Genomic DNA, 13,805 nt, shown 5'->3' with positions numbered 1-13,805 from the left:
ACTCCAGCATTCTTGCCTGGAGAATCCCAGGGAGGGCAGAGCCTGGTGGGCTGCCGTCTATGGGGTCACACAGAGTTGGACACGACTGAAGCGACTTAGCAGCAGCAGCAGCAGAGCTGAAACTTGTATTGATGTTGCATCGTCCTGGTGCTGTGTTGTTGGAGCTTCTCATACAGGCTGCACGACAACTTGTCTCATCTTGTCCTCAGACTGGAATCAAGTCAAGGGTTGTTTTTATTTGCTTTTCTTCATTCTGCCCAGATGGATGGAACTGTTGGTAGCCCCTAATTGTCTGTTTGTGAGCATATAAATCAGAAGCTTTGAGTTGCTCACACAAAAGGAATCATGGATACATTGGAAACATGTGGGCCCTGAATTTTCTGGAGCTTTTGACTTTGTAGCATATTGTTTGTCTCCCTGGTTACTTCCCTAACCCTTAGGGGTTTTTTTTGTTTTTAATTGGAGGATAATTGCTTTACAGTGTTGTATGGGTTTCTGCTATATAACAACTATAACTTGTTGAATCAGCTATAAGTTTACATATAGCCCTCACATCTTAAGCATGTTTCAGGCAGGTCTCAGCAGAACTGCTGCCATTTGTTAAGTATATTGCCAATGTGAAGATTATTTGGTTCAATGTCTGGCACATATTTAGACACAACTCCCTGTATCCCTTACTATGTGTATAAGCAAATAACGTCAATCAGGCCAGTCTCATTATGAAGAAAACTCCCTGGGAACCAATGAAAAGATGTTAATGATTCACCAGTTTGTTTCCTTGGAGAGAGGGAGTTCCCCTCCACCTCACTAATATTGGGCACTTCATCAATAAACTAGGGGCGAGCAAGTAACTAAGTGGTGCTTCTGCAGTGCCTAAGGACACTTGAAAGCAATTTGTTCTCTTAAGTGGATTGAATAACTCCTCCCTGAACATCTTATTACCTGATGAGTTTGTAAAAATTAGCTTTTTCTTCATAGGGAGTACATAAGTAAACTCTGAAAATGACTTGTGGCTGAAAGTCAAGCAGCTTAGGCTCAGCTGTGTTTCCGCTACTTACTAACCACGTGGTTTTGGGAAAGTTTGTTCACCTCTGTGTGCCTCTGTTTAAAATGACGATCATGACAATCTTATAAATTTCTGTGAGTTAATACTTAAAGCAGTTCTTGGCACATAGTAAATGACAGGGACTTGGCCACTATTGTATAATCAAACAGTGCAATATACCAAACAAACTGCAGTTTTTACATAGAAAAGTTCATCACACTGTAAAAATGATGGGAATTGTACATACTAATGCATGGCATAAGGAAGATCAAACTGGTTTTTGTTGTTGTTGTTGTTTTGCTTAAGCTATGTGCCTCCTTTTTCATCCCACTGTCTGCACAATTCTTGGCACATGGATTGTTAAATGAATAAATGAATTATTAACTGATTTATGTTCATCACATTCCTTTTGATGTTTTTGTGCAGGCCAAAATGGCCTGTGTATCCCCAAGAAAGTGTATTGCTTTAAGAAATAGCCAGTGAAGGGGGTATGAGAAATATGGTGGTTTATGTGCTGTGTATGTCTTAATTGCCAAAATTAATTGCTGCAATAATAATCAGTGTTTAGCATTTTAATAAAAGAGTAAAAATGTGTGTGTGGTGAGAGTGAAAAAGGGAAATTTTAAATAAGATGTACTTTTTTATATTTCAGTAGTGTCAGTTTTCATTAATATTATTATTTATTGATTATGCCAAAGCCTTTGACTATGTAGATCACAACAAACTGTGGAAAATGCTTAAACAGATGGGAATACCAGAACACCTGCCCTGCCTCTTGAGAAATCTGTATGGAGGTCAGGAAGCAACTTTTAGAACTGGACATGGAACAACAGATTGGCTTCAAATCAGGAAAGGAGTACGTCAAGGCTGTATATTGTCACCCTCCTTATTTAACTTATACGCAGAGTACATCATGAGAAATGTTGGGATGGATGAAGCACAAGCTAGTATCACGATTGCCAGGAGAAATATCAATAATCTCAGATATGCAGATGACACCACCCTATGACAGAAAGCAAAAAACTAAAGAGCCTTTTGATGCAAGTGAAAGAAGAGAGTGAAAAAGTTGGCTTAAAGCTCAATATTCAGAAAACTAAGATCATGGCATCTGATCCATCACGTCATGGGAAACAGTGGAAACAGTGAGAGACTATTTTTGGGTGCTCCAAAATCACTGCAGATGGTGATTGCATCCATGGAGTTAAAAGATGCATGCTCCTTGGAAGAAAAGCTATGACCAACCTAGACAACATATTCAAAAGCAGAGACATTACATTGCCAACAAAATCCATCTAGTAAAGGCCATGGCTTTTCCAGTAGTCATGTATGGATGTGAGAGTTGGACTGTAAGGAAAGCTAAGCACCAAAGAATTAATGCTTTTGAACTGTGTGTTGGAAAAGATTCTTGAAAGTCCCTTGGTCTGCAAGGAGATCCAACCTGTCCATCCTAAAGGAAATCAGTCCTGAATATTCATTGAAAGGACTGATGTTGAAGCTGAAACTCCAATACTTTGGCCACCTGATGGGAAGAACTGACTCATTAGAAGACCCTGATGTGGGGAAAGAGTGAAGGCAGGAGGAGAAGGGGACAACAGAGGATGAGATGGTTGGATGGAGTCACCGACTCAGTGAACATGAGTTTAAGTAAACTCTGGGAGTTGGTGATGGACAGGGAGGTCTGGTGTGCTGCAGTCCATGGGTTCACAAACAGACACAACTGAGCAACTGAAATGAACTGAATTGATTATAGAAAAGTAAATACAAAAATTGAAGTATATAATTCTACCTTGCTTGACAGTATTTCTGAGAATTACAAATATAATAATTAGATGTAACAGTTCTGCTATATTAAAAGTAGACAGACTTTCTTAAGACATCTACTTATACGGTTTAGTGTTTGAATAATTTAAAAATGCTTTTTTCTGTTCCTTATACTGGTTATGAATTCATTCTGATTTAAATTTTCTAGATTGCCCTCAAACTTATCAAACATGACACTCATTTATTGCTGCAACTTCTAGACTCACAAAACTTGAATCCCCATCTCCCCTGTCACATATAGAGATGGAACGGCCAAGATAGTGGGAAGAATGAAGAGTGACCATTAGCTGTGCTTGCCAGCAAAACAGACTATAGCCAGCTGTTTCTGAGCCATCTAGTTCTACTGGAAAGTTTTTGTTTGTTTGTTTATTTCTTTAATTGAACTATAGTTGATTAACAATGTTGTGTTAATTTCTGATATATAGCAAAGTGATTCAGTTATGGATGTATATGCACCTGCTTTTTCATATGCTTTTCCATTATAGTTTATTATAGGCTTCCCAGGTGACTCAGATGGTAGTTTATTATAGAACATTGAATATATAATTCCCTGTGCTATGCAGTAAGATCTTGTGGTTTATCTATTGTATGTGCAGAAGGTTGTATCTGATAATCCAAAATCCCTACTTTATCCTTCCCTTTTCCTCTTTGGTAACCATAAATTTGTTTTCTATGCCTGTGAGTCTGTTTTTGTTTCATAAATAAGTTCATTTGTGGCATATTTTAGGGTCCACATATAAATGATATCATACAGTATTCTTTCTCTTTCTGATTTTCTTTACTTAGTATGATAATCTCTAGGTCCATCCATGTAGCTGCAAATGGCATTATTATTTTTTGTGTCTGAGTTATATTCCATTGTACCACATCAATTTTATTTTATTTATTGTTTTAACTTTATCAGAGTATAGTTGACTTATAATGTTGTGTTAGTTTTAGGAGTATAGCAAAGTGACTCATTTATACATACATATATATATATATGTGTGTGTGTGTATATATATATATATATTTATACACTTTTTCAGATTTTTTTGTCATACAGGTTATCACAGAATATTGAGCAGAGTTCCCTTTGGTATAGAGTAGGTCTTTGCTGGTTATCTATCTTGTAAATTCTACTGGAAAGTTCCTGTTCAATCAGGCTAGAGCTAATAGCCGTTCTGGTTGTAGGCAGAAGTTTTTGTTGTTGTTTTTTTTATATATACTTTTATTCTCAGGGTAAGTTATTTCACCCATATCCCTACTTTAAAATACCACAATTCTAGTCTCTCTCTAGTGTCCTAAGTGCACATAATCATGAAGATTTTATTCACACAAGAACCCAGACGTGGCCCAGCCACCTTTTCTACAATCTCTATTCTTCTACGAAGCACATTCTCTTTCCCCAGGAGCAAGCTTATGGGTCCTTGGCCACTCAATCTTGTGCAGAGTTTCTGGTTTTCAATGATAACAGTATCACAGAGAATTTCCAGAGCTTTTCCTCTGTGGGCTCCCACTGATTTGTGAATTACTTGTAGGTAAAAATCCTGTATTTTTATAAAAGTATGCTAGATATCTATCATAAACTATATTAAGCAGGAAAAAAAAAAAACCCATGGAAAGGAATAAATACATCTACTTTTAAAAAATCATTTCAGTAGTTCCTTATATGAGATATTTCTCAATTAAACTAGCTCTTAGTCATTAAACAAAAATAAACTCTGTATAGGCAGATTAATAGCTATGTAAAGTGCATCAGAGGTTACCAAGGCAAAGGAGGAGGAGAAAATTGGAAAATATTGCTTAATGGGTAGAGTTACCTTTTGAAGCCATGGAAAAGTTTTGGAAATCTGTTCGTCATGATTATACCACATTGTGAATATAATGAATACCAGTGAATTGTGCCCTTGAAATTTGTCAAAATAACAAATTTTATGTATATTCTACCACAATAGAATTTTAAAATGAGTCATTTGCAAGAGAAAGGCATTGAAATATTCAAGATAACTAAATGAATATTTTCTAAAAACAAAATCTTTCCCAAATAGAGAAGTCATAAGAGAGAGCCTAGAAATTAGTCTTGGAAACAAATATGACTGTAGCAATATATTTTTTAATTCATTCTCATTTAAGAAACATACTACTACAACAGAAATAATCATTAGATAATGCAGCAAATTTAAAAACTGAATAACTGAATGATTGTAAGAAAGCTCCATAAAATAAACAAATCTCCAGAGTTGAAATGTTGGACACATCAGGGCCCAGTTCTCCCTGTTGATCACAGATATTCAGTTCAGTCACTCAGTAATGTTCAACTATTGCAACCTCGTGTACTGCAGTATGGGAGGGGACCCTGTCTATTACCAACTACCGGAGCTTACTCAAACTGATGTCCATTGAGTTGGTGGTGCCATCCAGCCATTTTAACCTTTGATGTCCCCTTCTCCTCCCACCTTCAATATTTCCCAGCAGCAGGGTTTTTTCCAGTGAGTCAGTTCCTCACATCAGATGGCCAAAGTGAGTTTCAGCTTCTGCATCACTCCTTCCGATGAATATTCAGGACTGTTTCCTCTAGGATGGACTGGTTGGATTTCCTTGCAGTTCCAGGGACTCTCAGAGTCTTTTCTAACACCACAGTTCAAAAGCATCAATTCATTGGAGCTCAGCTTTCTTTATAGTCCAATTCTCACATCCATACATGATTACTGGAAAAACCATAGCTTTGACTAGGTGGACATTTATGTACAAAGGTTTCTGCTTTTTAATATGCTGTCTAAATTGGCCATAATCTTTCTTCAAAGCAGTAAGCATCTTTTAATTTCATGGCTGCATTCACCATCTGCGGTGATTTTGGAGCCCCAGAAAATAAAGTCTCTCACTGTTTCTGTTCTTTTCCCATCTATTTGCCATGTAGTGATGGGACCGGATGCCAAGATTTTAGTTTTCTGAATGTTGAGTTTTAAGCCAACTTTTTCTCTCTCCTCTTTCACTTTCATCAAGAGGTTCATTAGTTCTTCTTTGCTTTCTGCCATAAGGGTTGTGTCATCTGCATATCTGAGGTTATTGATATTTCTCCTGGTGATCTTGTTACCAGCTTGTGTTTCATCCAGCCTGGCATTTCACATGATATATTCAACATATAAGTTAAGTAAGTAGGGTGACAATACACAGCCTTGACATACTCCTTTCCCAGTTTGAAACCAGTCTATTGTTCCATGTCCAGTTCTAACTGTTGGCCCTCTGACCTGCATACAGATTTCTCAAGAGGCAGATTAGATGGTCTGGTATTCCCATCTCTTTCAGAATTTTCCACAGTTTGTTGTGATCCACACAGTCAAAGGCTTTGACATAGTCAATAAAGCAGAAATAGATGTTGTTCCAGAACTCTATTGCTTTTTCAATGATCCAGTGGATGTTGGCAGTTTGATTTCTGGTTCCTCTGCCTTTCAAAATCCAGCTTCAACATTAGAGGTTCAAGGTTCACATACTGTTGAACCACAGCTTTGGGAATTTTGAGCATTACTTTTCTATTATGTGAGATAAGTGCAGTTGTGCAGTAGTTTGAACATTCTTTGGCATTACCTTCCTTAGGGATTGGAATGAAAACTGACCTTTTCCATTCCTGTGGCCTTCTGCTGAGTTTTCCAATGTGCTGGCATATTGAGTGTAGCATTTTCATAGCATCATCTTTTAGGATTTGAAATAGCTCAATTGGAATTCCATTGATTCATTCCTAGTGATGCTTCTTAAGGCACACTTGACTTTGTATTCCAGGATGTCTGGCTCTAGGTGAGTGATCACACCATTATGATTATCTGGGTCATGAAGATCTTTTTGTATAGTTCTTCTATGTATTCTTGTCACCTCTTTGTAATATCTTCTGCTTCTGTTAGGTCCATACCATTTCTGTCCTTTATTGTGCCCATTTTGCATAAAATGTTCCCTTGGTATCTCTAATTTTCTTGAAGAGATCTCTAGTCTCTCCCATTCTATTGTTTTCCTCTATTTCTTTGCATTGATCACTGAGGTAGGCTTTCTTATCTCTCCTTCCTATTCTTTGGAACTCTGTATTCATATGCTTATATCTTTCCTTTTCTCTTTTGCTTCTCTTCTTTTCTTAGCTATTTGTAAGGCCTCCTCAGACAACCATTTTGCCTTTTTGCATTTCTGTTTCTTGGGGATGGTCTTGATCACTGCCTCCTGTGAAATGCCATGAACCTCCATCCATAGTTTTTCCAGCACTTTGTCTATCAGATTTAATCCCTTGAGTCTATTTGTCACTTCCACTGTATAATTGTAGGGATTTGTTTTAGAACATGACTGAATACTCTAGTGGTTTTCCCTATTTTCTTCAACTTAAATTATTTCTACACTGATTTCCAGTAGCATATTGCACACCTACTGACCTGGGGAGTTCATCTTTCAGCGTCCTATATTTTTTCCTTTTCATACTAAGGTGGTTGAAATGGTATGCTGAACAGAAAAATATAAAACAGACATGGATGCATCTGCCATTCATTTTGGATAGGAAGCACGGTCAAGTTTGTAACAATCACAGGACTAAAGGATCAGATAGACTGGATTTGTGCCCAAATCATCATCATGTTTAGATTTTTAGTCTCACTGATGCAGTTTCCTCATCTAACAAATAAAGGGGGGAAAGATACAGCAGAATTTATTTTTTTGGTGAAGGGTAGAGAGTTTCTGGTTAAGGCCTTTCATGCAGATGTTCTTTCAGTCCAGTTCAGTCACTCAGTCACGTCCAAATCTTTCAGTTCAGTTCAGTTCAGTTCAGTCCCTCAGTCGTGTCTGACTCTTTGCAAACCCATTTACCGCAGCATGCCAGGCCTCCCAGTCCATCACCAACTCCCGGAATTTGCCCAAACTCATGTCCATCGAGTTGGTGATGCCATCCAGCCATCTCATCCTCATCCTCTGCCGTCCCCTTCTCCTCCTGCCCTCAATCCCTCCAAGCATCAGAGTCTTTTCCAAAGAGTCAACTCTTTGCATGAGGTGGCCAAAGCGTTGGAGTTTCAGCTTTAGCATCAGTCCTTCCAATGAACACCCAGGACTGATCTCTTTCAGAATGGACTGGTTGGATCTCCTTGCAGTCCAAGGAACTCACAAGAGTCTTCTCCAACACCACAGTTCAAAAGCATCAATTCTTCGGTGCTCAGCTTTCTTCACAGTCGAACTCTCACATCCATACATGACCACTGGAAAAGCCATAGCCTTGACTAGACGGACCTTTGTTGGCAAAGTAATGTCTCTGTTTTTCAATATGCTATCTAGGTTAGTCATAACTTTCCTTCCAAAGAGTAAGCGTCTTTTAATCTCATGGCTGCAGTCACCATCTGCAGTGATTTTGGAGCCCCCAAAATAAAGTCTGACACTGTTTCCACTCTTTCCCCATCTATTTCCCATGAAGTGTTGGGACCAAATGCCATGACCTTAGTTTCCTGAATGATGAGCTTTAAGCTAACTTTTTCACTCTCCTCTTTCATCAAGAGGCTTTTTAGTTCCTCTTCGCTTTCTGCCATAAAGTGAAGGTGGTGTCATCTGCATATCTGAGGTTATTGATATTTCTCCCAGCAATCTTGATTCCAGTTTGTGCTTCTTCCAGCCAGGCATTTCTCATGATGTACTCTGCATATAAGTTAAATAAGCAGAGTGACAATATACAGCCTTGACGTACTCCTTTTCCTATTTGGTACCAGTCTCCTGTTCCATGTCCAGTTCTTACTGTTGCTTCCTGACCTACATACAGGTTTCTCAAGAGGTAGGTCAGGTGGCCTGGTATTTCCATCTCTTTCAGAATTTTCCACAGTTTATTGTGGTCCACAGTCAAAGGCTTTGGCATAGTCAATAAAGCAGAAATAGCTGTTTTTCTGGAACTCTCTTGCTTTTTCCATGATCCAGTGATTTGATCTCTGATTCCTCTGCCTTTTCTAAAACCAGCTTGAACGAATGAAAGTTCATGGTTCACGTATTGCTGAAGCCTGGCTGGGAGAATTTTATGCATTACTTTACAAGTGTGTGAGATGGGTACAATTGTGTAGTAGTTTGAGCATTCTTTGGCATTGCCTTTCTTTGGGATTGGAATGAAAACTGACCTTTTCCAGTCCTGTGGCCACTGCTGAGTTTTCCAAATTTGCTGGCATATTGAGTGTAGCACTTGCACAGCATCATTTTTTAGAATTTGAAATAGCTCAACTGGAATTCCATCACCTCTACTAGCTTTGTTCATAGTGATGCTTCCTGAGGCCCACTTGACTTCACAGTCCAAGATGTCTGGCTCTAGGTGAGTGATCACACCATCATGATTATCTGGGTTGTGAAGATCTTTTTTGTACAGTTCTGTGTATTCTTGCCACCTCTTAATATCTTCTGCTTCTGTTAAGTCCCTATCATTTCTGTCCTTTATTGTGCCCATCTTTGCATGAAATATCCCCTTGGTATCTCTAATTTTCTTGAAGAGATCTCTAGTCTTTCCCATTCTATTGTTTTCCTCTATTTCTTTGCATTGGTCGCTGAGGAAGGCTTTCTTATCTCTTCTTGCTATTCTTTGGAACTCTGCATTCAGATGCTTATATCTTTCCTTTCCTCCTTTGCTTTTTGCTTCTCTTCTTCTCACAGCTATTTGTAAGGCCTTTTCAGACAGCCATTTTGCTGTTTTGCATTTCTTTTTCTTGGGGATGGTCTTGTACCCTTATCTTCTGTATAATGTTATGAACCTCCGTCCATAGTTCATCAGGCACTCTATCGGATCTAATCCTTTAAATCTATTTCTCACTTCCACTGTATAATCATAAAGGATTTGATTTAGGTCATACCTGAATGGTCTAATGGTTCTCTCCACTTTCTTCAATTTAAGTCTGAATTTGTCAATAAGGAGTTCATGATCTGAGCCACAGTCAGCTCCCAGTCTTGTTTTTGCTGACTTCATAGAGCTTCTCCATCTTTGGCTGCAAAGAATATAACCAGTCTAATTTCAGTATTGACCATCTGGTGTTATCCGTGTGTAGAGTGTTCTCTTATGTTGTTGGAAGAGGCTGTTTACTATGACCAGTGCACTCTCTTGGAAACACTCTGTTAGCCTTTGCCCTGCTTCATGTTGTACCTCAAGGCCAAATTTGCCTGTTACTCCAGGTATCTGTTGACTGCTTACTTTTGCATTCCAGTCCCTTATAATGAAAAGGATGTCTTTTTTGGATGTTAGTTTTAGAAGGTCTTATAGATCTCTGTAGAACTGTTCAACTTCTTCAGCAGTTCTGGTCAGGGCATGGGGTTGGATTACCGTGATACTGAATGACTTTCCTTAGAAACGAACAGAGATCATTCTGTCTTTTTGAGATTGCATCCAGGTACTGCATTTCAGACTCTTTTGTTGATGATGTTGGCTACTTCACTTTTTCTAAGGGATTCTTGCCCACAGTAGTAGATATAATGGTCATCTGAGTTAAATTCACCCATTCCAGTCCGTTTTAGTTCACTGATCCTTAAAATGTCGACGTTCACTCTTGCCATCTCCTGTTTGACCACTTCCAATTTGCCTTGAGTCATGGACCTAACGTTCCAGGTTCCTATGCAATATTGTTCTTTACAGCATCAGACCTTGCTTCTATCAACAGTCACATCCACAACTGGGTGCTGTTTTTGCTTTGGCTCCATCTCTTCATTCTTTCTGAATGTTCTTTACCTACCTATTATTAACATATAAGTTCAAATTAGTTTATTGTTAAATGAGTGTTATTCTACATAAAATATTATGAATTCCTGAAGTAACTTTAGCTCCCGATATGGTTTGTATGAATAGTTTTGTGTGTTTTTTTTTTCACTTTCTTCCTTCCTTCTCTGCTCTCTTCCTTTTCTGTCTCCCTTCCCCCCTTCCTTTCTTTCCTTTTTTATGGGCTAAATTTATTCTTAGCATGTTGTTTTTGTTTAGTTCCTAAGTTATGTCTGACTCTTTTGCAATCCCATGAACTGTAGCCCACAAGACTCCTCTGTCCATGGGATTTCCCAGGCAAGAATACTAAGGTAGGTTGCCATATCCTCCTCCAGGGTATCTTCTTGACCCAGGGATAGACCCATGTCTCATACATTAACAGGAGAATTCTTTACCACTGAACCACCAGGGAATAATACTTAGCATACTCACTAATATTATTCCATCTCAATTGCAGACTGTTGGGCAATACCAATCAGTGTTCAAATCACCCCTAATTGTGGACAAAGTGTAGATTATCTTTTGCAAGCAAACATTGTTATAACTGAGACACAGTCTTTGCCTTGAAAGGTTAATCTGATAAGCATTGATTTCTGTGTGGAATTTTCTCTAACCTTTTTCTCATTTTCTGTTTTCCTTCCTTATGTGCTGACTTTGGTGTAGCAGACCACTTGGGGATTGAATTCATGGGTAAGACTAAACAATTTTCTCCTTTATATCCAGAAATGCTAAGTTTGATAATGTGTATAGTGTTCTTCTTCCTCATCTGATTATGATTGAAATGCCTCACTATCAGATGCTATTAGTAGTAAAAAACAAATGTTTTTGCCAATTTTTCACTAAGTGGCTCAAAATGAATGAATTAACTACTTATTGAGAAGGCAATTTAATGTTAAGTGCTGCTTTGAAACCTGACAGAAGTTGAATTTGGCTTCTGGCTTTTTTTGCTTTCTCAATTCTCAGTTTTCTTATGTGTAAATAGGGGTAAACTAGTTCCTATTTCATTACACACATATCTTAACACAATGTCTGCAAAATGACATACACTCAATAAATGGTAGACAATAATGGTGATGGTTTAAAAATATCAGTTTTTGTTACTTTCTGCTTTTATTTTTCCTTTTGCATAGTGAATAATTTGGATGCATTTTGGTCAATCTTAATTCTGGAGTATGGGTTCTATTAATCTTTTCATTTACAAAGTTAAAAAATTATTTTGAAAGTATTTGTAGTCTATGGTGTGCTTTTAAAAAGATTAGAATACCTCCCACAGTAATTATTTTCTGTACTCATAGATAATTACATTAAGAATTGTACATAATTTTCTGAGTCTATATTATAACAAAATGATTTAAAAACACATTCCATAGGACTGATAGGCATCATGGTACTAGGATGGAAAGATACCTAGGAGTTAAAGTTAGTGAAATTGAAGATCCAAATTTGAATCTGAATTTATAGTTTCTCCTTGATTGGCTTTTGTTGAACTTTTAGGTTTTTCTCTTATATAATATAGATATGAATGCTTTCTTCATACATTTATGTTTATTGTGATAATACCTGTAAATTTGCTTGTAATCATGTATCCATTCATCCATTAATTCAGCAAATATGTATCAATTGCTCACTCTAAGCAAAGAAAAAGTGCAAAATGCTACAGATCATATAATGAGAAAAAACGGGGATAAAAGCTGATTTGCTGGAACTTACAGTCTAGGAAATTTTCAGATGATAATTAGGGAATAAAACTGATAAATATAAAATTAAGGATTTCTAATACCTATTTGAGGCAAAATAATATTAGTTCATAATAATGTGATAATATCCAGTTTGAGATTCCTTAAAAAACTAGGAATAAAACCACTATATGACCCAGCAATCCCACCCCTAAGCATATACCCTGAGGAACCAAAATTGAAAGAGACACATGTGTCCCATTGTTCATTGCAGCACTATTTACAATAACTAGAACATGGAAGCAACCTAGATGGCCACCGATAGATGAATGGATAAAGCAAATGTGGTATATATACAAAATGGAACATTACTCAGCCATAAAAGGTAGATAAGGGTGATTATCAGGGATGACTACAAGATTTATAGTTTGCATGTTTAGATAAAATGTGGGTCCATTTTATGAAAAATAAGACTAAAAGAACAGATTTATGGGAGATTTTTAGTAGATTAGATTTGGAAATTTTGAATTCTGGGTACCTTTGTTGTGTCTGGTAGAAGATATTGATAGTTATATTTTTTATAAGTTTTGAGGGTTAATTAGAAATCAGTGATTACATATTTATATTAACACTGATATTCCTATTGTATGATATTACTTGTTAGTTCTTTATTGTCTAAGTATTAGATCACAGAAAAAACAGACAGCTTAGTTTCTGCAGATTTGGAGTTTTGCTAGATAGATGTGATGAAAGCTTATAAGGGCAATGAAATTCAAGATAATATTGAAATGTAGCATCACAGACTATAAGATAGGTATGTTACTGCTAAGTCACTTCAATCGTGTCTGACTCTGTATGACCCCATAGACGGCAGCCCACCAGGCTCCCCTATCCCTGGGATTCTCCAGGCAAGGACACTGGAGTGGGTTGCCATTTCCTTCTCCAATGCATGAAAGTGAAAAGTGAAAGGGAAGTCGCTCAGTCGCGTCTGACTCTTAGTGACCCCATGGACTGCAGCCTACCAGGCTTCTCCATTCATGGGATTTTCCAGGCAAGAGTACTCAAGTGGGGTGTGAGATAGGTATGTAATGAAATAAATAAGGAATGCATAATTTGAATGGAATTAATGAATAGTTACCATGTGCGCCCTCAAACAAATTGTTGGCATGAAGAGGTTGTAGTCACATGGACAAGGAATTACAGGGAATTGTGGATAGCGGTGATGTGGTAGAGTATAAATTTTTGAGAAAAATATGTGGTTTGTACTTTCCTCTTTTACTGATGATGATGGAAGACAGTATCAACAGTCATTTGAGGATAGCAAGTCCTTAATCTAATCAATAGAGAAGTGTTCTCCATTATATGGTGATGATTGCTGGCTCCAGAAGTTATATAGTAGAACTACTGTAGATATAAGAAACAAGGCCTGGTGGTGTGTAGCACTGGCATAGCCTTAAACTCCACAATCAGTGTGGCCATGGTTATAGTAAATTAAACTTGCTACACCACTGATAATTATTGTTATTGAAAGAAACAGATGAGTCATTGTCCT

At 37.5% G+C, this 13,805-nt stretch overlaps 1 protein-coding gene across 4 annotated transcripts in view; it reads left to right on the top strand.

Annotated features, from left to right (window-relative positions):
- NRG3 (neuregulin 3) overlaps window positions 1–13,805 on the top strand; it is a 1,218,667-nt gene that overhangs the window by 1,063,806 nt on the left and 141,056 nt on the right. For 2 of the 4 annotated variants that reach the window (XM_068982542.1, XM_068982541.1), the window contains exon 4: window positions 11,244–11,267. In XM_068982542.1, the coding sequence (XP_068838643.1) occupies window positions 11,244–11,267 (24 nt within the window). Of the gene's footprint in view, window positions 1–11,240; window positions 11,268–13,805 lie in introns of all 4 variants that reach the window. The other 2 variants (XM_068982540.1, XM_068982539.1) reach the window with 1 other exon arrangement.

This window comes from Capricornis sumatraensis, chromosome 10, assembly GCF_032405125.1.
Source record: "Capricornis sumatraensis isolate serow.1 chromosome 10, serow.2, whole genome shotgun sequence".
Classification (NCBI taxonomy): Eukaryota; Metazoa; Chordata; class Mammalia; order Artiodactyla; family Bovidae; genus Capricornis; species Capricornis sumatraensis.
The sequence above is the reverse complement of the archived record's forward strand: the minus strand, read 5'-3'. Positions and strand labels throughout refer to the sequence as shown.